The 24967-nt window shown below is 47.1% G+C and overlaps 1 protein-coding gene across 3 annotated transcripts in view; it reads left to right on the forward strand.

The window, feature by feature from the left end:
• Positions 1-2945, forward strand: part of Actn1 (actinin alpha 1) — a 94237-nt gene extending 91292 nt beyond the window's left edge. For all 3 annotated transcript variants that reach the window (XM_050158643.1, XM_050158644.1, XM_050158645.1), the window contains 2 exons: positions 568-726; positions 2029-2945. In XM_050158643.1, the coding sequence (XP_050014600.1) occupies positions 568-726; positions 2029-2187 (318 nt within the window). In that variant the 3' untranslated portion in view covers positions 2188-2945. The remainder of the gene's footprint in view (positions 1-567; positions 727-2028) is intronic.
• Positions 2946-24967: the final 22022 nt, after the last annotated feature.

Raw genomic sequence — 24967 nt, forward strand, 5'->3', positions numbered from 1 at the left:
GTAAGTCCCACTTCGCCATCAACATCTGTAGTGTCATGAAGTGAGGGAAGCCGCCTTAGTAGTTGTAGGAGTTAAATAACATGGTCACGAGCACACATGACTGGTGCTTAGGAAATACATAGTGATAGGGAAACAGCCTGAGTTCTAATCCTAGCTTCCTGCTTCTTAGTCCTGTGACCTTGGGCAAATCCTATCTTGGCCTCAGATTTCCATGCGATGGAAATACTATGATTTTATTTAATTGTGGTAAACGAATAATTAAATGAATTATAAAACATTTAGAATAGTAGTTGGCATATAGTGCATGCTGTATAAGTGTTAGCCTGTGCTGATATTATTGTCGCTGTAATCAGTACCCACCAATATCTTCTGTACAGGGAACTCCGGATCTGTGGGGGGTGGGAAGTCCTGAGTCTCCAACTACCGAGTCTCTGCCACACCCTTGAGGCAGCCCAAGCCAGATCAGAGGGGTTTTGAGTCCTCCACAGGCTACACAGGGCTTGAGGTCGACCTGAGATGCTCCAGGAGGCCATTAGGTGATAGGTGTGGGTTGGCTGTTTCCTCCAGGGAGAGGCAGAATTTGCCCGCATCATGAGCATTGTAGACCCCAACCGCTTGGGGGTAGTGACGTTCCAGGCCTTCATCGACTTCATGTCCCGAGAGACAGCTGACACGGATACAGCAGATCAAGTCATGGCGTCCTTCAAGATCCTGGCCGGAGATAAGGTGGGTCTCTTGTGGCGGCTCAGAAGCTGTTTGGACTCTGGTCGGGCACACGGCTGCGATGTGAGCACCTCAGTCATTCCTTCCAGGGTTCCATGCCCATTCGCTAACGCCTTGGGCTCAGCTAAGGTGTTAGGACATGGTATCGGCTTTAGGAAAACCTTTGCAAGGAACCCTGCAAGTCTGCAAAAACCACTTATGTTGAACGGAGGAGTTAAGTGCTTTGGAGTGTGTAGTTGGGTGAGTCATACCACCTTATAGGATCCAGAAACCATCTAGTCAAAATGCCTAATTTCAGAGAGGAAGAGAACAGCCCAGAAAGGGGTAGTGGTCACCTGACTTCTGGAGTGGGCAGAGGGCGGCCCCACTCTTCCTCGCGTCGGGTCCCAAGGGATTCACAGTTGTAGGACTTGGAGCTATGAAGTCTTTGGTAAATATCAGAGCAGTGGTTCTCAGCCTTCCTAATGCTGCAACCTGTTAATAATACAGGTCTCCATGTTGTGGTGACCCCCCCCCAACCATAAAATGATTTTCGTTTCTACTTCATAACTGTAATTTTGCTACTGTTCTGTATCGTGATATAAATATCTGATGTGCAGGATGTCTAGTGTGCGACCCCTGTGAAAAGGTCGTTCAACCCCAAAGGGGTCGCAACCCATGGGTTGAGAAATGTTATCTCAGAACCCTCAACTCCTACAAACAGCAGCGTCCAGGTTGACTGACCTAGTGGGGGAGGAAAGGAGATTCAGAGGCCCAGGCTAGGAGCTGGCTGAGCTATGCAGCAAGACCCACACTTGGAGACTGGTTACAAAAGCCGCCGGTAGCTGTGCTTCCTAAACTGCTGGACACCCCTTGTTAGACACTGGCGGAGGATGTGGAGGGCTCTTAGGAATGCATGTGTTCAGCCAGAAAACCTTTGATACCAAGCCAGCACATGGTTACTATAAACCCGTAGGATGAATGAGAAGAATCTCAGCGGAATTGGTTTGGAAGGAAGTTGAAGTGGATACTAAAAGCACAAAGTTTTAAACAATTTTATATATATATATACACACATATATACATATATATAACACACATATGTGTGTACATACATACGATATATAATATGTAAATATATAATGTGTATTCATATATATATACATGCACATACATGTCTGTGTTATATGTATGCATGCATATATTGTACGGATCAGGGAGACCTAGGAGAAATCCCTGACATTATTGGCAAATTTACTACCTAGTCGTTGCGGCAGTGCAGCGCTGCTTTCCAGCTTTGCGACTCTGACCATGCTTTCTCTGCAGAATTACATCACGGAGGACGAGCTGCGCCGCGAGCTGCCACCTGACCAAGCCGAATACTGCATCGCGAGAATGGCCCCCTACGCAGGCCCAGACTCTGTGCCCGGTGCTCTAGACTACATGTCCTTCTCCACCGCGCTGTATGGCGAGAGTGACCTCTAACCTGCCCCCCCCCGCCCCGCCCACCTTGGCCCTCTGCGCGTGCGCCCCACCCTGCTCCTCCTCTGCCCAGTCTGGCTGTCCGGGTTTGGTTTCAGCTCAGCCAACAGGGGGACTAGCTGCGACCCGGGTGGCACTGAGCCTCCCTGCCGGCAAAGTGAGACAGTTTACAAAATTATTTTCTGCAAAAAAGGAAAAAAAAAAAGAGTTACATTAAAAAAAAAGTTTAAAAAAAAAACAAAAACTACATATTTTATTATAGAAAAAAAGTATTTTTTTCTCCACCAGTCTTAAATGGAAAAGAGGAAAAATTAACTATTTGCACCGAAATGTTTTTGTTGTGACATAGGAAAATAACCAAGCACAAAGTTATATTCCTTTCTTTTTACTGAATTTTTTTCCTTCTACCTGTTCCGTCTGCTGTATTCATTTCTCTTCTCTCTTGTCCACGGGGGTGGGGGTGGGGGAGGTGGGCTCTTGTCAAAGCCACATTGGTGCATGTGTTTGCTAGCTCACCTGTCCGTGAGAGTATTTTATGATATTAAAGAAAATCTTTTGAAATGGCTGCTTTTCAAAGAAGATAACTCATGGCTTCTCATTTTTAAATAAGTCTCCTCAAAAGTGTGGCTGGCCTGTTTTATGAATGCAGACTTTTTTTTAAAAAAAAAATTTTGAATATTGCCTATTAAAGATAGGGCAAACTTGGAGATTATGATGTTGCTTGGCACAGACTCTATTAAAACAACACTCCCGTGACACCACTTCGTTTGCTCCTTTTGCTGACGTCCAAAAGCGAGGGTGGGGTGTGTCAGGAATGGTGTGGGGTGCCTGTGCCCGCTCACCTCCAGATTTTGAGCCTGGTTATGTTCAATCTCATTTCTTTATTCTGGAAAGGGAAAGATGGTTTCTCTGTACTGGAGGTTGAAAGGCCATGGCTGCTCTCTGTAGAGTCTGACTTCTGCATGCCCCCCAACCAGTTGGTTTTTGCTACAGGGGATGGCTTGAATCGTGTCAGGGTCGTATTCCCCTTCTCTGCTCTAAACGTCACAGCGGGCGGGGGCTGTCACTTGTGACTTGGTGGCAGGGTATGTGGTGAGCGTGTGGTAGGCCCTGAATTCAGTCCCTAGGACCCCCAAAATGTACCACAAATAACAGCGATTGAGCATCACAGGAACTCACTGACAACATAGATGATCCACACGCACCCCTACGCGTACACATACTTGTATCTAAGAATACATGGTGCTAGGCTCCAACTTAACATCTGAGACTAGTCTGTGTTGTTAGAAGGCCTGCCCCTTTCTCCTTACCTGTCTCTTCCCTTAGGTTTCTACTCAAAGTACAGAACAGCGAAAATGACCATGGTTAAGATAATTTAGCAGGTAAAGTTGTGTAGATGTGTTTGGGAGTTGGGCCTGGAGTCAGGTTTAAAATCCTCAGCGGTGCCTCCTAAAAATGGTGGACCGGCACCCCGCCATTCCCTCACCTACTAAGAGGCGCTCTCACAACTGTGGTAAACAGAGAGCCGAGAAGACTGGTATGCATGCATGTTGGCTGTGTGGATCTAATGTTCATTCAAAGGAGTCCATTGAGTTGGAAGAATCACAAGTGAGCCAGTGGGGGCAGTGAGATGGCTCAGTGGGTAAATGTCCCTGCTCCCAGGTCTGAAGACCTGAGTTTGGTCCCTGGACCCACATGGTGGAGAGAACCAAGTCTCCAAAGTTGTTCTCGTGACACATGGATGTGGGGGGGGGGGGGGACAGGTACTTGCATGTGCTAAGTAAATAAATGTACGTTTTTGTCTATCTTTAAATGGGACAGTCCTTAACATGGTGTGTCCCTTGGACCAAAGCTAAGTCAGAATTCCTGGGCTGAGCTGGAGAAGTCTAGTGTAGGGATTGGTTCAGGAGGCCATTCTGGTGCACTCGGCTTTGGGTTGTCACTGAATGGTAACAAGCTCAGTGAATACTCAATGAGTGTATCTCTATAGAGAACGCCATACAAGTAGGCTTTTGAGGCAGGCAGATCTCTGTAAGTTTGAGGCCAGACCTAGTTCCAGGACAGCTAGGGCTGCTACACAGAGAAACTGTGTCTTGAAAAACAATCAATAAATCAATTAATCAATCAATAAAGATTCAAAGTCCTGTACACTTGTTTCCGATTTTGAGTTTGTTGAATATCACATGGCTCTGAACTTTGTAAACTGGCACATGCTGACCCTCTTCAGGGCTATTGGGCTCAGAGTCATTCAAGGTGAACTCTGTATTGGTTTGGTTTTTTGAGGCGGTTCTCTATAGCAGCTTTGGCTGTCCTTTAACTTGCTCTGTAGACCAGGCTGGCCTGGAACTCACAGAGATCCACCTGCTTCTGCCTCCCAAGTACTAGGATTACAGGCGTGTGCCACAACCGCCCGGTGAACTCCATTTCTTAATAGACACTGTCTACTTTGGTACCAGATGGTCCAGCCCTGACTTCATCTGGCCTACATCACTTGCCCATGGGCATCTTTTGTATTTTATCCTTGCCCATGTTTAGTCACTCACTATTCCAGCTTACTCTAAATGCCTGGTAGATGGAATTCCCTGCCGCGACCCAGCTGGCAGCTCATTCTCCGAGAGAAGCATTCGTATCTTCTCTCTCCTGCCTGTCTCCATGGCACACTGTAACTTTGCCTCTTTATCCATCCTATATCCTACCTCTCTGGAGACTATCGACAGCCCCATGAGGCCATTCCGTGAAAACGGCACCTCTCTGACTCCCCACACCTTAGCAAACCCAAATGTCTGTTCTGAGCACCCAACCCGGCTCAGTGCTGTTTCCATTGCTAGGTCTAAGCTTTGCTGTGAGCAGAAACTCAGCATCCAAAGAATCGGTCACTTGCCTCGTGAGTATGAAGTGTGTTAGCCAGCTTTCTGTTGTTGGGATGAGATACACAGAGCAATCACTTTAGAAAAAGAGAAATATTTGGTTCATGATTACAGGGCTTTCCGTGTAGAACTCACGTGATTCCCTTGCCTCCGGGCCTGTAGCTAAGCACCACGTTAAGATGGGAGCCCACTCTGAAGGAATTCTGTGCTTGCCACAGCCAGGGAGCAGACGTCCTTCTACAGGGCCCCACCTCCTAAGGGTCCCATCATTCCTCACAGTGCCCCAGGCTGTAACAGGGCCTCCATACATGGCCTTTGGGATGGAAAGTATCAGTCTCCCATCTTGGCAGCCCTACAACTGAGTCTCACCAGATGCCTTCAGTACATCCACACAGCGCTGCCAGACCTTGCAGCATGGCCACCCAGAAAGAGTAGGGTCCCAGACAGTCTGCTCCTGTCACCCGCAGGGCTCTCAAGAAGAAGGTGCGTGAACAAGCACTTCAAGTCTGACAGGACTGGGCTCTGAGCTTGATGAAAGGGTAACACAGTTAACTCATAAAAATACTGAACTATGTCAAATGAAGCCTATTGATAAGCATCCAGCATATATGTGTAAATACATGATTAAAATAAATATGAAGGCATTGTGTTGTAGTTGGACTAACTACACTTTTTGTCTTCTGAGACCGGATCAGAATTTGCTAACAGCTTGCGGGGGGGGGGGGGGGGGGGGGGGGGGGGGGGGGGGGGGGGGCTGACCTCTACAGGAGGTCTCCCTCCTAAATAAGAAATGAAATTTTAAAAATATCAGTTTTTATGAAAGATCTATCTATAATCTCAGGAGACAGAGGCAGCCTGGACTACATAGCCAGTTCCAGGCTACCCAGAGCTGCATACTGAGACCTGTGTTTATAAACAACAATAATAACAACAACAAACAATATATCCACAGTGACAGTATAGAAGAGTGGTTCCCAAGCCTCCCTAATGCCATAATTTTGCTGCTGTTATGAGTTGTAAGTATCTCATAGGCAGGATATCTGTTGAGTGACCCTGTGAAAGTGTCGTTCAAACCCAACAGGGTTGTGACTCAGGTTGAGAACCACTGGTATAGAACATTCTTTGTTAACAAAAAATTTATTTGCCCGCCCTCCCTTCTCCCCCCCCCCAGAGAGAGAGAGAGAGAGAGAGAGAGAGAGAGAGAGAGAGAGAGAGAGAGAGAGAGAGTGTGTGTGTGTGTAAGCCAGAAGAGGACCTTGGACCTGGAGTTACAAGTAGTTGTGAGCCACCATGTGGGTGCTGGGAATTGGTTTTCTGCAAAACCAGCAAATATCCTTAGCTGCTGAGCCATCTCTCCAGCCCCTAGAGCATTTTTTAAGCTACAAATTACTTACAACAATTTACTACGCACTTTGTTTTGTTTTGTTTGTTTGTTTGTTTGTTTTGAGATAGAATCTCATGCAGCACAGGCTATCCTCAAATTTACTATGAGGATGGCCTTGATCTCCTGATCCTCCTGCCTCTGTTTCCCAAATCCTGGGGTTACAGCATGCGCTGCCAACCAGGCTTAGCATACACTTTCTCGTTGCTTTCTGGCAACTTTCATTCCAATCATGCTGTCCTAATTAGAAGTCCCCTTGAGTTCTACTTTTCCAACATGAGAGGTTTTCAAACTAATATGTGGGACGCTGACTTCTGAAGGTAATTTTAAAAAGACGGTTTGCGATAGACATGGTTAGCACACACTTGTAATTCCACAGCTCAGGAGGCAGAAGCAGGAGGCTTGCCAGTTTGAGGCCAGCCTGGGCTATGTAGCAAGAGATCCTTTCAAAAGCCCAATTCCTAACCTGCTCCCTAAAGGCTTAGGGAGACTTTATATCTAGAATATATATTCCTATATATGGCTTATATAGGAAGCCAGTAAAGCAGCACATATCAGTGTCCCAGGTACTCAGAGGCTGAAATGGGAGGAGCATGAGACTGAGACAAATGACAAACAGGGACACTGGCAGGGTCCCAGCTCTGGAGACAGGTGCAGAGAAACCCCCAGGCTCAGCTTAGCTATGAAGAGAGGAAAGGGTCAGATGCCAGCCTCTTATTTATTTATTTTTATTTTTATTGGTGTTTTCCCTGTATGTATAGTCTGTGTTGGATCCTGGAGTAACAGTTGTGAGCTGCCATATGGGTGCTGGAGACTGATCCCCGATTCTCTGGAAGAGCAGTCAGTGTCCTTAACCACTGAACTCTCTCTCCAGCCCCTGGGTCCCAGCTTCTATGGAAAGAACAGTGCAAAGATGTTCTTGCCAAAATTCAGAACATCCATGTTTCAGATCCCAGAGGGAACGGCTCATCCCTCTAAAGCACTTAAGTGACCGTGACCATGCTCAACTGGTCACAACTTATCCGGGTGGTCCTGCCTTGGTCAACACACTCCCTGGTGGTTGGGACTCATGACATCCACAGTCATGACAAAGCCAGTGTAGCAAATGAGAGAATCAGAGTTTAAAAAGCTCTTGGGCAGGGGGCTGGAGAGATGGCTCAGTGGTTAAGAACATTACCTGTTCTTCCAAAGGTCCTGAGTTCAGTTCCCAGCAACCACATGGTGGCTCACAACCATCTGTAATGAGGTCTCATGCCCTCTTCTGGCCGCAGGCATACACACAGACAGACTATTGTATACATAATAAATAAATAAATAAATAAATAAATATTAAAGCTCTTGGGCAGTAGTGATGGCAGAAATTTTGTAAAATTACATATTTCATAAACTGTTAAGCCCTGGAACTTGGTAAAAAAAAAATGACAAATCAAAACAAGCCCTGCAAAGTGGGACTGGAAGAACCATGTGGAAAACTGTCCAACGGGCTTCTAAGTTTAGTGAGTTCACGGTGTATTGACGCAGTTTAGATGAGCCTGGCCTGTAACTTAGAAGTTATGGGGGTCACAAGTTCTGCACCCTACCATGCTGCACAAGCCCCTTCCTAACTCAGGGTAGCTTAGGTGGATGTCAAAAACTCATACCCCAAAGGCCTACCTGATGTCACAGGAGATGGGAGAAAGAAGTGGGACACATCCGGTGATGCAAAAGGGCTTGTGCTTCATTTAGAACCTCGTTTGGGAATTAGAACAGAGGTCTCTTGTTACCCACACAGAATTTTCTAGGTGGTCTAGGAGAACACCCGCCAGATTCTACTGAAGGCTAGTTTTCACTTGGTAAAGGCAGGGGCCCAACCATAGCTACAGAAAGAATGACCTAGGAATACAGAAGGATGGGTTAGCAAAGTGGTTTTCAACCTTCCTGACGCTGTGACCCTGCAATACAGTTCTCCATGTTGTGGTGATCCCCCAACCATAAAATTATTTTCATCGCTACTTCATAACTGTAATTTTGCTACTGTTACGAATTATAATGTATATACCTGTGTTTTCCCGATGGTCTTTGGCGCCTCCTGTGGAGGGGTCATTTGACCCTCAAAGGGTTCCCGGCCCATGTGTTGAGAATTAGAGGCTTCATTGGCCTTGGTGACTGGCCAGATATGAGCATGAAGGGAAGGGATGTCCCTGTGTGGGAAGGCCTGAGGGCATAGCCTGGGCCTTTCTGCTGACAGTGAGAACTGGAATGTGTTTCTAGGCCACAGGTAGCCTGTATCAGAGCTAGTGCCCAGGACTCCTGGAAAGCCCAGCGCATGCTACATAGTGGCCAAGTTTGAAACCAAAGCAGGCGAGATGATGGGGGAGCTAGCTAGAGTCTTTGGATTCATAGAAGATCAATATAAAATGACAAAATAGCTCATTAATGGCCCAACCCAGTATCTATAACTGTTGGTTAGGACCTTTAGTGCAGGAGACATAAAATGCAGCCTGAGCCGGCCAAGCCAGGAACACTTACTGGCTCAAATAGCTGACGATCCAGGGGCAATGCCAGTTTCCCATAATGCTCAGGAAGGAGTCAAGCAACTGGGCAGGATCTAACATCTCTGGTGTGACCCCATTCTCAAATGCCTCTCCCTCTAAGGTGGCAGATGGTGGCTTACCAGCTTCCCCAGCCTTCCATGACTAACAAACAGACACATTTGGGGAAGGGTGGCATCTACTGTGGGTATGTAGTATGGCGCCCCCAAACAGAGCAAAGACTTTGCTTGTAGACTTGGCCCTGTACTTATCCTAGAGTGTGCAGCCCCATCCTGGCCATGTGGATTTAGTAGGACATGTCAGCTCTCTGCAAACTGTAGTTGGTTTTTTGTTTGTTTCATTTTTTTTTTCTCTTTTGGCTCTTGGGAGGTCTGCCACCCAGCTCCCAAATAAACACAAGGAGGCTTAAGGCTTATTCTTCCTTATGAATGCCTGTCCTTAGCTTGACTTGTTTCTAGCCAGCTTTTCTTAAATTATCTTGTCTATCTTTTGCCCCTGGTCTTTTACCTTTCTGTATATCTTCCTTTACTTCTTCTTCCATGGATAGCTGAGTGACTTGCCCCCGAAGTCCTTCTCCCCTTCTCTCCTCTACTCTAGCTTTCTCCTGTTTATTCTCTCTCCCCTCCAGTCCCGCCTATCCTCCCTCCTGCCTCACTATTGGCTGTTCAGTTCTTGATTAGACCAATCAGGTGTTTTAGAAGTAACACAGCTTCACACAGTTAAGCAAATGAGACATAAGAGAATGCAACACAGATTTGCATCATTAAACAACATTCCACAGCATAAACAAAGGTTACACATCTTAAAATAATATTCCACAACAGCAAGCATCTGAAACCGTCTGTTTTTCTGATACTCACCCAAGCACTGGGCATCGCCAGATACAGATGCTGGCCAATAAACACCACAGACTCACATGAGGATGGGGGATGAGGGACTCCTGCTCTGGGACAGGGGTTCCTGCTGGAGAAAAAGGGAGCTGGGATGGGTGGATAGTTAGCTAGGCAGCTCCAGCTGCCATCTTCACCACCTTGTCTGTACCAGCAAAACGTCCACCTGCCGTACACAAGCTCTGTCCAAGGGGCTTCTCTTGGACCACAAAAGACCATCCAGCCTGAGGACCAGCAGACTTCAGGGATGGATATGAGAGCCTCAGTGTACCTACATATGAGATCAACCGGTTTCTCACCATATCCCATTCACAGTCCAGTCCAGCTGTCTGCTGTGGTGGGCAAGCTTGTGGCTTACTCTTGCTGGCTCCTTGCCCATCCCTCTGTCTCTTTCCATGTCACCAGGATGTGATGGGATGGATGCCATGTGGATGCCCAAATGAATACACTGGCCATTCTCAGGGTCCTACTAGGAGAGTGACTATCATTGGAAAACCCCTCTCTAGCCCAGGAGAGGGAACCCAGTCCTTCCGAGTGCTAGAACAGTTTGGTCCCACAGGCTAGAAAGCCATTCCTATAGCCACATTAAGGTGGGAACAGTGATGGTCTAGAAGAACCTCCCCTACCCTCTCCCCTCAGCTTCCGTATGTTTCTCCATGGATATCCCAGCTGGGAGGGTGGGAAAAGGCATTGGGGACATGTGGGGATGTCTTGATGTGCAGTGTGTGGGCACTTCAGAGACCAGAAAACTCACCAGGCGCGTGTGGGAGACCCTACTCTTAGAAACAAATTTGTAACTATAATTCAAGGCAGTGAGGAAACTGAGTTTTTAAGTGATGTATTTATAGACTGCATTTTAGTAAGCTGTATATAAAATTGTACAGGCTATAATTTATCTTAAGTTGCAGCTAGTTACAAAAGATTTCTTGAGGGAGGGTGCATATAAGTGAAATGTTGAGGCAAAGCAAGACACTCAAGTCTGCTAAGTGCCAGCCGGCTTCCCTTCACCTTCCACAGAACTGGGGAAGGAAATGCTGTTTTAGAAGTGTTTTTTGAAGTGAGAAAGAGAACTGGGCATAGTGGTCCACATCCTTAATTCCAGCGCTCGGAAGACCGAGGGAGGTGGGTCTCTTTTAAGTTCAAGGCCAGCCTGAGCTACCTAGTGAATTCCAGACAGGGCTATATAGTGAAACCCCCGTCTAAAAATACAAATAAACAGACAAAAATGAAGGAAGGGAGAGAGAAAGGAAGGAAAGAAGCAAATAAATAAGAGATAGGTAGATGCTGTCCTCTAGTGGCAAAATAGAAAATTACATCATTTCATACAAGGAATGGGAAAGCCCTTTGACGACCTTAACTCCTTGATGGAGTTACAGGATTGTGAGCGAGTTATATCCATCCCGCAGAGTGACAGCAGAAGCAACTAGGCACATTAGTAGGAGAAGAGTGACCAGCATTTGGTAAGTGCTTACTTTATGTTGGTCTAAGACTTAAGCATTTTACACTCACTTTGTCTTTACACTTATCAACATTATCCCTGTTTTATTTTGGTGTTTTTGAGACAGGCTCTCTCTAGGTGGTCTTGACTATCCTGGAATTCACTTTATAGACCAGGCTGGCTTTGAACTCACAGAGATCCACCTACCTCCCGAGCGCTGGGATTAAAGGCGTGCACCACCAGCGTCCGGCTTTGTTGGTTTTTTTAAATTTAAGTTTTTACACTTATTTACACATGGCCATATATGCGCATCTTATAATCTCTATTTTAAAAGACGATGTTAGCCAGGCAGTGGTGGCGCACACCTTTAATCCCAGCACCGAAGAGGCAAAGGCAGTTGGATCTCTGAGTTTGAGGCCAGCCTGGTCTAGAGAGCAAGTTCCAAGACAGCCAGGACTACACAGAGAAACCCTGCCTCAAAAAACAAACAAACAAAAAAAGATGGGTGCTGTGGAATATTATTTTAACTGGGCAAAGATGTGTTACATTTGTTTATGTTAGAGAATATTACTTTAACTGTGTAAATGTGTGTTACTTTTTTATGCTGCCTTTGTTTAATTGCATAGAGATGTGTTACATTCGTTTGCTCTTGCCTGCTTAAGGCACCTGATTGGTCTAATAAAGAGCTGAACAGCCAATAGCGAGGCAGGGGAGAGACAGACAGGACTGGCAGGGAGAGAGAATAAATAGGAGGAGAAATCTAGGCTCTAGAGAGAAGAGAGGAGAGGAGGAGACGAGAACAAGGGAGAAAGTGAGGGGCACACCCAGGGACAGAAGCCAGGCAGCCACCAGCCAGTGACATGGAGGCCGCAAGAAAGTAAGATATACAGAAAAAAGAAAGGTAAAAAGCCCTGAGGCAAACATAGACAGGGAAACAGATTAAAATAAGAGCTAAGATGAGGCCAAGCATTCATAATAAGTCTCTGTGTCATGATTTGGGGGCTGATTGGTGGTCCCAAAGAAAATCTGGTACAGGTGAGGTCTTGCTCTGCTTGGCAGTCAAGTCTCCAGGCTGGCCAGTAAGATGACCGTCCCCTTGCTCCAAAACACCCAGAGAACTTCACTCTTCCTAGGATCAGCAGGGACTTTCATTCCCCACCCTAAGACTGACCACAGGCCATCTTTGACCCCTTTGCCCAAGCATGTTCTTTTATTTTTCTGCTCTTCCCTCTTCCAAATTCTGCCCCCCTTCTTTAAAGATTTGTTTTATCCAGGTGCCTATAATGCCAGCACTCAGGAGGCAGAGGCAAGTGGACCTCTGTGAGTTCAAGGCCAGCCTGGTCTATGGATTAAGTTCCAGGAACCAAGTGTCTTCTATTGGGACACAAAGGAGTGAAGCCTTTTCTTACAACCCAGAGTCACAGAGTACATGCCACCACAACAGGCAGGTTAACAAGAGAAAATGCACAGCAGACTGGCTTAGCAAAACTTTTATGTGATATAGGAGCCTTCCGGAGGAAAGACTTGAAGGCTCAGGGAAAATGTGGGGGAAATGGTTGGATAAGAAGGGCCACAGTTAGCTTTCTGTCCCAGTGACAAGCCACCTGACACCTGAGATATACAACTTTATATGAGGAAAGAGTTGTGTGGGCTCCAGGAGTCTCGGTGCATTCGGGCCTGCAGCAGTATGGTGTGAGTGTATGGAGGACGGCTTGCCACGGGGTCGGGTAACAGAGAAAGAGAAGACTGGGTCGGAATCCCAATGTTCTCTTCAAGGACACAGCCCTAATGTTCTAATTTCCTTCCCCAAGTCCCTACATCCAAAAGGGCCCATCACCTCCCAATAGCATGGCAGGTTAGTGATAAGCCTTCAATGTCTAAGCCCTTTTGGAGACATTCAAGATCCAAACCATACTGGTAATAAGTGGGGGGAGGGTTAGAAAGGCCTCTCCCTGTGGTTTCTTCTTCTTGTCCACCCCGCCCTACCACAGGCATCAAACAAGGTTTCTTTGGAATAAGGATCTGATAGTCTAGTGTCAGAAGAGAGGGCGGAGGGTAGGCCTTTCTGGGACTTATGACTTGCTTTGGGGGAGAGGACTTCCAGTTTTCCATGACTTGAGGGAGAAATGGGAGGAGAGAGGAGGATAGGGGATGGGATAAATGTGAGACACTTCTTGCTCTTGAGGCCGGTCCCATCTTCAGTTCAAGGTACTCAGCATGCTAAGGCCTCACCTGCTGGTATATCGTAGAAGTAAATATATTTGCTATCAATATCATGTTTACAAATCAGTGAATAAACATAAGAAACACACCCTACATGCTCAGTGTTTCCTTCTGGGGGTTGCAGTCATGTGATTTTAGTTTTCCAAAAAATGTATTTGTGTGTGTGTGTGTGTGTGTATGCGTGCATGCATACATGTATGTCTAAGCTGGGGTCTCTATTGCTATAAGGAGACACCATGATCACAATAACTCATACAAAGGAAAACTTTTAATTGGGGTGGCTTCCAGTTCACGGTTCATTATCTTCATGGCAGACGACCTACAGGCAGATGTGCTGGAGAAGGAGCTGAGAGTCCTACATCTTGATCTGCAGGCAACAGGAAGTGAACTGAGTGCCGCACTGTGTGGAGCTTGAGCACACCCACACAGGGACACACTTCCTCCAACAAAGCCACGCCTCCTAATAGTGCCACTCCCTTCTGGGGCCATTTTCTTCCAAACCACCGCAGTGCGAGTGCCAAAGCATGTATATGGAGGTCAGAAGCCAAAATCTGTGGACTCGATTCTCCGCTTTCTTCTTTACATGGGTCATCGGGGTCAAGCTTAGGCCACCAGGATTGCAAGGCCAATACCTTTACCCACTAAACCATCTTTTCCAACATAAATTTTTTAAAAAAGATGTATTTCTTTTTATTTTATGTGCATATGTATTTTACCTGCATGGATGTATGTGTAACACGTACACGCGGCAGTTATAGACACCAGAAGAAGGTGCCAGATGCTCTGGAACTGGCATTCCAGATGGTTATGAGCCACAATGTGTTGCGGGAGGTCCTTCCACTCCTCCAGCCTATAGCCGCTGAGAGACCAGCCCAATGGGGTGTGGTCTCTCTCCCTTTAAAAAAGCGGCTACTTCCCTTCTCGCTGTCTTGGCTTCCTGCTCCTTTTCTGGCAACTAGACTCCTTCCTGATTGCAGAGGGCTGTTGTCTGGGATGGTTATCTGTAAGTTTTTTCCCCTTTAAATAAATACCACCCTATTAGTCATAATTCTAAACTGGTGTGGCATTGTTTACGACTTACGCCTTCAACAATGGGTGCTGGGAACTAAACCTAGGTCTTCTGCAGGAGTAGTGTGTGCTCTCCCGAGCCGTCTCTCCAACCCCACACCCACCCTAACTTTTTTTTCTTTTCCATTTTTTCAAGACAGGGTTTCTCTGTAGTTTTTTGGAGCGTGTCCTGGAACTAGCTCTTGTAGACCAGGCTGACCTTGAACTCACAGTGATTGGCCTGCCTCTGCCTCCCAGTGCTGGGATTAAAGGCGTGCACCACCACCGCCCACTGTTATTTTTCTTTTAATGGCAGTTTTCTTATTTTTGCAGAAGTTCCTTGTCTGTATATGGTCCAGTTGTGAAGCATTTTTGTAGCATGTATGAGCCCCTGGGTCCAATTTTCAACACTGCAAGGATAAAAAAATGTAAAACTCATTTTCCCCACAGGAATAAATGCAGACTCGTAGAGGTGGGCATCCAAACGAGAATTTCTCTCTCTCTATAGCCACTCAACAAATAAGAGTTTAGAGTGTGGCCTGACTTAAATCCCTATTGGGCCACTGCCTCTGAATTTCTCTCTCTTGTCCCAACCCTCACTCCCCACAAAGTGCCTTCTCTAAGCCTCTTGGGAAAGCATCTGCAGGAGACCCTCACTTCCCAACTCTGGGAACTAAACCTGGGTACTCACACAGGCTGGGCAGGCACACAACCACTGAGTTGTGCTCCCAGCTGCATCAATTTTAAATCTTGTCATTTCTGTAATCTTCCTTTTCCTTTGTGGTTAAATATGCATAGCATACGTGCCAACAAATGCAGTCGTTCCGATGTGGTGTTTTAGTTCCTTCATCTTGTGCAGCTCTCAGAAGCATCCTGTAACAAGTCTTCCTCTGTCCTGCCAGCTCGCAAATCATGACACGGAGACTTCTTACTAATTAGGAACGCTCAGCCTATAGCTCAGGCTTGCTCCTAACTAGCTCTTACAACTTCAATTAACCAGTTTCTATTAATCTAGTTCTGTCACGTGACTTAAGACACGTTACCTCTTCTCTTGTACATCCCACTTGCTCTGCACCTCCTGGCATCCCCCCTTTCTTCTTCCCAGAGTCCCCTCTGTCCCTGGAAGTCCTGCCTATACCTCCAGCCTAGCTGCTGGTCATTCGGTTCTTTCTTACACTAGTCACAATAATATGTCTTCACCCAGTGTATAAATATCCTACAACAGCGTCCCCCAGAGCTTGTCCACCCCTGCTGTTGGGAGCAGTGAAACCCCAGATCCTGAATTTCTTGTAAACTTGTTTTCCTTTGCTCTGAGACAGCCTGCAGCTGCTCTGAGCACAAGACCCTTGGGAGTTCCGATGGCAGGAGAGTGATTTCTGGTGGGTTTGGCTGGGGCGTGGCTATCCCTATATAAGCTGCCCCTGAACACAATAAAGGGGGCATTCTTGGAGCATTCCTGTTTCAAGGATGACCTGTGTCTCTGTCTGTGTGTCTTTGTGTGTTTAAATCTCCAGGCCCTTGCCCAGCTCGGGAGTGCAGGCGCCGCAATACAGGAGTAGTGCCGCACTGTCACGTAGTAGTACAGGCGTGCGCTACACCCTGCCACATAAATTCCTGCCTCTCAAACATGTTGGTCTTAAGACTCCTTTAGAGGAGTCTGGAGAGACAGGGCAGTACAGTCGTTAACAGCAGTGGCTGCTCTTCCTAGAGGAAACCCAGGTTTGATTCTTAGCATCTGCGTGGTAACTCACATTTATCTTTAATTCCGGTGTCAGAGGATCTGGCACCCTCTTCTGGACTGCTTAGGTACTACATGCACATGGTATGCAAACATGTAAGCAGAACACCTGTACATATAAACTTTTTAAAGACTTCTTTATACACCCCCCCCCCAAAAGTATTGAGATGGGCCTAGAGAAGTGGATCTGTGGTTAAGAGCATTGGGTGCCCTTTTAGAGGACCTGGGTTCAACTCCAAGCATCCAGTTAGCAGCTCACAATTGTCTATAACACTAGTTCCAAGGGTGTCTGACACCCTCTTCTCGCCTCCCTGGCTACCAGGCACAAGTGTGGCACACATACATACATGCATGCAAAATATCCATATACATAAGTAAGTAATTAAAAATATATTAAGGGAACTCAATAGGGAATCATTCTAGAAATAAAAATTAAGAAAAATTTAAAGCCATATTTACAAGTTAAACATCCTCTCCTTCCTTGCAAACAAACCCATGTGTCTGCTATGATGTCCTGCACCTGTAATTCTGGCATGTGAGAAGCTGAGGCAGAAGAATCACAGCAACCTCAAGGCCAGCCTAGTCTATATGGCAAACCTTCAGCCAGCCAGGGCTACGCAGTGAGGCTGTCTCTGAAAAGAAGAAAAAGGTCAGTGTAAATATTTTAATATTTTCAACGTTTTTGAAATTGTGTCTTCCAAAACAAACGAACATCAAAGCTGTGTTTCCCGGTGCTGAGACAGAACCCAGAGCATAGCACAGGCTAGCCCCATGTTCTACCAGAGCATAGCACAGGCTAGCCACGTGTTCTACCAGAGCATAGCACAGGCTAGCCCCATGTTCTACCAGAGCATAGCACAGGCTAGCCACGTGTTCTACCACTGAGCCACACTCGGTGCTCTTTCATTTTCAGCAAATCTCTTACTATTGAGCTTCCTAGAACATAAACAGTTGGATTTTGTATTTCTTCTTGCATTTAGTCTACTGTCATGTAGCCTCTGAAAATCTCATTGAGCACTTAGAGAATGGGTGACTAAAAGATCAGAGTCTTGGCATTGTTTTACAAATATCTTTGCTTTTGTAGTCAGCCATCACCAGGGTCCCGGCTGCTTAGGCTCTTGCAAAGACAAGAGTGCAAGAGAAACCTGTAACAATTCCAGTTCAGCTTCAGGTGACCCTGGTGACTTCAGGTGAGCCCTTGCAGGATGAAGAGTCAGAGAGACCGGGAAAGCTGTGTGACTCTGTAGACAGTTACAGGACCATGACCAAAGGTCGGGAGGGTGAATGATTGACTGGCCATACACTGGGGGCGGGGCTTAGAAAGGCTTGCTTGCTGGGCTTCTTGGTGTCAGGGGAAAAATCAGAAATAGTCTTTCCAGGTTTTTTCAAATGCCAAGGGTAGTGTTTCTGAGTACATTTCTTTCTGTTTGTTTTGTTTTGTTGTTTTTTTTGAGACAGGGTTTCTCTGTAGCTCTGGAGCCTGTCCTGTAACTAGCTCTGTAGACCAGGCTGGCTGCTAACTCACAGAGCTCCATCTGCCTCTGCCTCCTAAATGCTGGAATTGAAGGCATGCGCCACCACCGCCTGGCCTGAGTACATTTCTTTAAGGGTCTCCAGGACCCAGTGAGCACAGGAAGAGTATGCCTGATGCAGCAAGTCCTTCTGTATATGTGTTGCTTTTATTGGTTAATGAATAAAGAATCTGTATTGGCCTGTGATAGGGCAGAGTAGAGCTCGGCAGGAAAAACTAAACTGAATGCTGGGAGAAAGAAGGCGTAGTCAGGAAGACACCATGTTGCCTGGCCAGAGACAGACCCTGGATGGAACCTTGCCAATAAGCCACAGCCATGTGGCAATACACAGATTGTTGAAATAGGAGCGGCGGGGCTGCGTCCCCAACACCCCGGCCGCTTGGCTAGCTCATGCCCGAAATAACAACACACAAACTGTATTCATTTAAAGAACTGCTTGGCCCATGAACTCTAGCCCTTACAGGCTAATTCTCGCATCTGGACTAGCCCATTTCTAATGATGTGTGTAAGCACCCCAAGGTGCGCTTACCGAGAAGATTCTAGCCTAAGTCCATCGTGGGTTGCAGCTGCCTGGGAGAGCTGAGCATGGCGTCTCTGCTCCAGCAGAGCTGTCGGGTCTCTCCGGGAGCAGAGCAGAGTCTGACCTCACTTCCTCTTCCGCCCAGAATTCTATTCTGTTTACTCCTCCCATCTATGTTCCAAGCCATGAGGCCAAGCAGCTGGTTTATTATAACTTAACCAATGAAATCAACAGATTGATATATGACACTACCACATCAACAGATTAATAGAAATGGGTTGAATTAAGAGGTAAGAGTTAGTCAATAGGAAGCTAGAGCTAATGGGGCAAGCAGTGATTTAATTAATGCAATTTCTGTGCGATTATTTCCGGAGTCTGGGGGGGCCGAGAAACAAACAAGCCTCCTCCTATAACACATGCCCTTGGGGAATTTACTGGCTACAGACCGAGCCTCCAGTCTAGGAGGGCTCTCTGTGATGAACACTTGTGCACCCCAGGTCTCCCCGACACTGCACTCTATTTGAGGAAAGCTGTGGTAATAGATTCCTTGGTGAACAGTGGCAGATAAAGAAGCCCCTCTCTTCTTCTTTGGGGACAGTGACTCTGGTTTGGTCTGCTGTGGCCTGGGCTGGCACCTAGACAGTTCTTCCCAAGTGCCTTCCTATGTCATTGCTGTTTTGAAAATGGGAGCCCAGGTTTGGGTATGGTGCTAGCCAATTCCAGTCTGACAGAGAACTTGTAATTAGTTCCTTTCCCCAAACTGCCACCTTGGGGAAGAACTTGCTCAGGACTCTTTACAAAAGGAAGAAGGCATGGTTAGAGCCGTAGGCTAACCAGTTAAGACCCCACCGGTCTGCAAAGATAACAGAAAACCATGTCCAGATCTGGGAAGGATGGGAGGTGGAACCAGGTCCCTGAGGCCAAGTTACTGAGCATCTCCAAGGTCAGGTAGGCCACAGCCAAGAACCTGGGCTTCCTGGAAACTTCTGAGCATGCAGTTGGATGGTAAGATGGCAATTTCTGCTGTTTTAACAAAGCACCCTCACCCGGATGGCTTAGAAACAATAGGAGTATATTGGCCATGATTCTAGAGGCTGATGTTCAAGATCAAGTCTAGTTCAATGTTTGGGGAAAGCCCAGTGTTGGCTGGTCTTTCAACCTGACATAAATATAGACCTATTTGGAGAGAGGAAACCTTAACTGAGAAAACTGCCTCTGTATTAAAGGTGGGTCTGTGGGCAAGTCCGTGGGGTGTTATCTTGATTAATGATCGAGTTGTGAGTTGGGCCACCTCTAGACATGTTGCCCCGGATGGTGTAGAAAGCAGGCTGAGCAAGTCATGGGAAACAAGCCAGTAAACAACACTCCTTCATGGTCTCTGCTTCAGTTCCTGCCTCCAGGTTCCTGCCTCGAGTTCCTGCCCCATTCCACTTGGTGATAGTGTAACCTGAGAGATGAGAGATGACGTAGACCCTTTCCTCCCAGGTAGCTTTTGGTTATGATGATGTCTTATCACAGTAGTTAGAACTCGAACGGAGAGGCCAGCTTGTAGTTTCACTGGCGGTGCCTTCTCTCTGTGTTCTCGTCAGCTAAAAGGAACGGTGGGGTTTGCCGGAGCTTATTTTTTTGAGACAGAATCTCGTGTAGTTCATGCTGGTCTCGAACACACTGAGTAGCCAAGGATGACTTTGAACTTCTGATTCTCCCATATCCACCTCCCCAGTGCTGGAATTCTAGACACGTGCCAACACGCCTAGTTTCTGTGGTGCTGGAGATTGAACCTAGAGCTCCAGACATGGTTAGCAAGCACTCTGCCAGCTGAGCTACATGCCCAGCCTTCACTTTAGTTTCGAGACAAGAAAGGTCTTACTGTGTTGCCCAGGCTGGCCTGAAACCCCAGAGATCAAGTCACCTTAGGTTTTCCAGCAGCTAGGACTAGCTGTGCTAGGCCTGTGGCAGCCTTCCTGTCTTTCTCTACTTGTCTGAGCCTGTGCTCGCCTCCGTTCCTTTACAGTGACTGCTGTCCTTGCACTAGTGTCTGGGGTGGCTGCGCCAGCTCTCCTCATGCATGCCTAGAGCAAGTGGGAATAGTCCAGCATTCGCGACCAGGGCGGTCACTTTCTCCCGCTCCGAGTGCTCTGCAGGGCGGAACTGAGCTACGGGAGAACCCGCAGCATCCCCCACAGGCCCTCTGTTCTTAGGGCTGATCCTTGCACACCAGCTTAGCTGTCCTTCATCCTGCTATAGGCCCTGTTTACAGTGTGTGGGGCTGTGGAGTGAACTCTGTCCACTGGGGCCTGGGAGGGGAGCAGGGTAGCCATGTTAGGAGTGAGGAAGCAGGTTGACTGGACAGAGGGATCCAGTAGCCTCACTGCCCCTGAGAGCGCTGGGGAGTCGAGTCACCAGGCCAGGCTTGGAACTGTATTTTCTCTCAAACAAGCTTCTGTCTGTTTCTCTGTGGGGTGTGTGTGTGTGTGTATGAGAGAGAGACAGAGACTGAGAGAGAGAGAGAGAGAGAGAGAGGGAGAGAGAGAGAGAGAGAGAGAGAGAGAGAGAGAGAGAGAGAGAATCTCTTTTCACCCCCCATAAGGATTATTCCAATACATTGGACATGCGGAGAGACCGAGTTTGCAAACTTGATTAATATAAAGGCTCTTTGCTTTTACATATGGGACCCGGTCTCCTTTGTTGGCTTTTGTGGGGACCCCACAGATTTGGGCATAACAGACACTGGATGAGAAGACGCTATGTTTCTGGGCCCGTGTCAGACTCCTGTAGTTCAAGTAGGCCAAGAGGAGGCGCTCCGGGGTATTACGTGATCCTGGACTCGTGTATGCAAATGCTATACATCTTTCTTCCCTGTTTGTGAGCCTTGCCTCTCTCCAGCCCTGGCAATCAAACATTTTAAGTTCGAGCATGCCAACACATTGACTGCCACAGACTTTGAAAGTAAGAGACCTTAAAAACGAGCAGCAGGCTGAACCCTTGACCTGTGGCCTTGCTTCTCGGGCAACAGAGGACTGTACGTGATGAGCGTGCTGTGCTCCTGACTCTTAATGGCACCGATGGACCCTGTCCTCGGGAATCCCGCTGTGGACCAGCAGGTGGCGCTTGCGCTCTCCAGTGCCTTCGTCTGGGAACATGAACTGAATATAGTAACCAGGATGGTGCCCTGAACGTATAATTTTCAAACCACCTATTCCACCACAAGGGAAACCTCTGAGGGTTTTCTTCTGGGAAAAGCAATTAGGTTAACCTCTTAGGAGGAGAAGTTGCCTTGCTGAGCTTGTCTGGGAAAATAAAATATCCTCCCAAGAGCCATCTTAAGGAGGGTGGAGAGAAACCACCACGGAGCTTGTGGGAGGAAGGGGTTTGGGGCTGCCAGGGAAGGTCTGGGAACTTCAGAGAAGGGCTTTGGGCTTGGACTGAGACAAGCCTAGGGGCTGAAGAGGTCAAGTCTCTACCTGCAGAACTTTGAGTTTAGGATAGAGGTTGCTAAGTCAGAATGGGTTACAGAATGGGTTACACTTGGGGTGGGCCAGGCAAGGGAGCCCCGTCCCCATCCACCTGCTGTGACTGGAGACAGAAGCTTTGACAACACCTCTCCCTTTCCCATGCTTGTCTTCTTGGGGTCTGAGGGGGAAAACAGCCGTGGGCGGAGCTGAGGGGCTTAGAGGTGGGAAATGGAGCCTTTAATGGGGTCTCCTCCAGTTTGGGATCCCAGGACTCCTGGACCGGGAGACAGGCTGGCAGAAAGGATTCGGGAGAGGGGTAAGCCAGAGAGGAGGCTTGCGATGTGCAGAGTTTGGGAGAGTGCCCACTTTTAGGATCACTAAGGGGAACCCAAGTAGAGCCCAGTGTGAGGGAAAGTCGACCCTTATGCTCCAGTTACACACCAGGCGGGGAATCAGGCCCCGTGGTGTCTACTGTGTGGGAGAAGCAGTCCCGATTGCCTAAAGTTCTGGGAGGGCAAGGGAAGAAAGAGGTACCAGAGGAAGCATGGGCTAGGTAGACCTCGATAGAGCTGAAAGAGAGGTATGTATGTATGCAGGAGGCAACCCCAACTGGAGAGGGGAGAAACAGTAGGGATAAGATGAAGAGGTGGGTGGGTAAGATTCTAAGCCCTTGTTACAGCGAGTGTGGTCCCCGGGTCAGCAGCAGCCACACCCAGAACCGTCTTACAAATGCAATGTCTTGGGCTCAGACACAGATTCTGGGCCTTGTCAGGTTGTTCGGCTGACCAGCTGGCAAAGGAGAATAGGAAAGAGGAGCTCTCAGGCAGAACCCAAGGTCATGAACTGTGCTGGTTCAGCGAGATACAGCGAGAAAATACTGGCTAGGGGTCGGACCCATCAGTACTTGCCCCAGAAGATCTCCTCATGCAGATGGCTTATCAGTGTTCGGTATTGCCCTTTGAAGTAAGACTTACATGCAATGAATATACATACCGGTTGTATGCTCTGTGTGTGCATGTTATGCATGAGTGTGTGCATGCACATGCAGATGCCCTTGTGGCAGCCAGAGGGTGACATTGGGTGTCTTCTTCCATTGCTTTTGGCTTTATTTCCTTGAGACAGAGTGTCACTGAACCTGGAGCTCACGGCTTTCCATTTTTCAACTCGGCTGGCTGACTAGCAAACTCCAGCAATCCTCCCGTCTCCATTTTCCCAGCATTAGGGTCACAGGTGCGAATGCTGACAGCCAGCTTTAACAAGACTGCTGGGGACTCAGAATCAGGTCCTCATTCCTGCTTAGCAAGTGTTCTTTCCTACTGAGCCATCCCCTCAGCCATGCCTTTTTGAGTTTTAACAAATGTGTCTACTGATATAATTTGGACTTCAGTCAAGTATAAGACACCAGCAGCACCTCCTATCCCGGAAGTTCTCCTTGCCTCCCCACGAGCAATCTCTTTCCCCGTCTCTTTGAGGCAACTACTGTTCTGATCGTCCCATGAAAGGCTCTCCTGCCAGCTTCCGAACTCTGGAAGCATGTGACAGGGAGCCATCTATAGCTCAACATTTTTTAAAAAAAGAGATTTATTTTGTGTCTGGTCATTTTGTCTGCATGTATTTAAATGTACCACCCTTGTTTTTGGTGTCCCTAGAGGCCAGAGAGGACTTTGGATCTCTTGCAACTGGAGTTACAGGTGGTTGTGAGCCTCCATGTGGGTGCTGCAAACTGAACCTGGGTCCTCTGCAAGAGTAGCAAGTGCTCTTAACTGTGGATCAATCTCTCTAGCCCCATCCCTCTTTCCTCTTCCCTCCCACTCTTGTCCCCTCTCTCCCCTCCCTTCCTGTCTCTCCTCTTCCTCTTTTCCTTCTCCCTTCCTCACCCCCTCTCTCTCCTCTTCTTTCTTCTCCCCATCTAATTCCCCTCTGCACCAATCTCCATCACTTCCTTCCTTCTGCTTTGGGCTGTATTTAGTGTTTCCTTTCTAGTGCCTTAGGTTATAAAGCTGGGCTCTTGAGTTGAGACTATTCTTGTTTTTAATGTTGTGAGGGAATCCAGGGATGGTTGCCTCAAAATGTGGCACCCCAGTGTGCTCGCTCTTGTAAACTGAAGGGGCTCTGGGTGCAGTGGGTGTCAGGAGGGCTTTCCCCCCATTGTCTCCTGTCTGATTGGGTGCTAGAGCCCCAAGGGAGAAAACAGTTACCCAAAATCCTTTCTCTGGTTTTCCATTAACTATACCAGTTGCAAAAGGACAGACTCAATACCTCCACAGACCCTTGTCACACACATTTGTCTTCTGCTTGGTCCCATCCCAAAGACAATCACTTATAAATGATCCTCGTTTTGTTAGCCAAACAGACTTTGTTCCAGGCCTTTGAATTCCCCTAAAGTCATTTATAAGGTTGTCTGTGTCTCCATTCTTGTCCTCCCCTATAGAAGTGGGGTGTATAACAAGCTTCAGAACCACATTGGGGTGTAGGGAATTGCATCAGGTAACTGCCTCCATACATGTAATCAATTTGCCTTTTATTTTATTTACTATCTTTTGATCCCAGTGCATCTTTAGAGATGGAGGGGGAAATTTTTTTTTAAGTGTTGGTGGCTATATTTATAGGAGTAAGTCCCTTGCTATCTTATAATTTTTTGCTATGTTATAGTCTTCTTCCATCTCTAGTATTTTCTAATTTTTCTTCTGAATCCTCTTGAATCTATTGGTTTCTTAAAGAAGTTTTTTTGTTTGTTTATTTAATTTGTTTTTGTTTTTTGAGACAGAGTTTCTCTGTGTATCCTGGCTAGCCTGGAACTCACTCTGTAGAGCAAGCTGGCCTCAAACTCAGAGATCTCTCTGTCTCTGCCTCCCAAGTGCTGGGATTTAAAGGTGTGCACTACCACCACCTAGCTAAGAAGTTCTTTTTTAAATTTCCATTTATTTGTGAATTTTCCAGTTTTAGTTCCTATTGATGTCTAGCACAACCCTGTTGTGCTTAAAGGATTATAAATATTGTTTTAGATATTTTTAAAAATACAATTCCTGGGTATAGTGACACAGACCTTTAATTCCAGCATTCTTCAGACTGAGGTATAGAAATCTCTGGGTTCAAGGCCAGTCTGGTCTACATAGTGAGTTCCAGGCACGCTAGGATATATAGTGTGACCTTTCTCCAGC

Source organism: Alexandromys fortis, unplaced genomic scaffold, assembly GCF_014885135.2.
Source record: "Alexandromys fortis isolate MF-2015 unplaced genomic scaffold, M_Fortis_MF-2015_v1.1 scaffold_99, whole genome shotgun sequence".
NCBI lineage: Eukaryota > Metazoa > Chordata > Mammalia > Rodentia > Cricetidae > Alexandromys > Alexandromys fortis.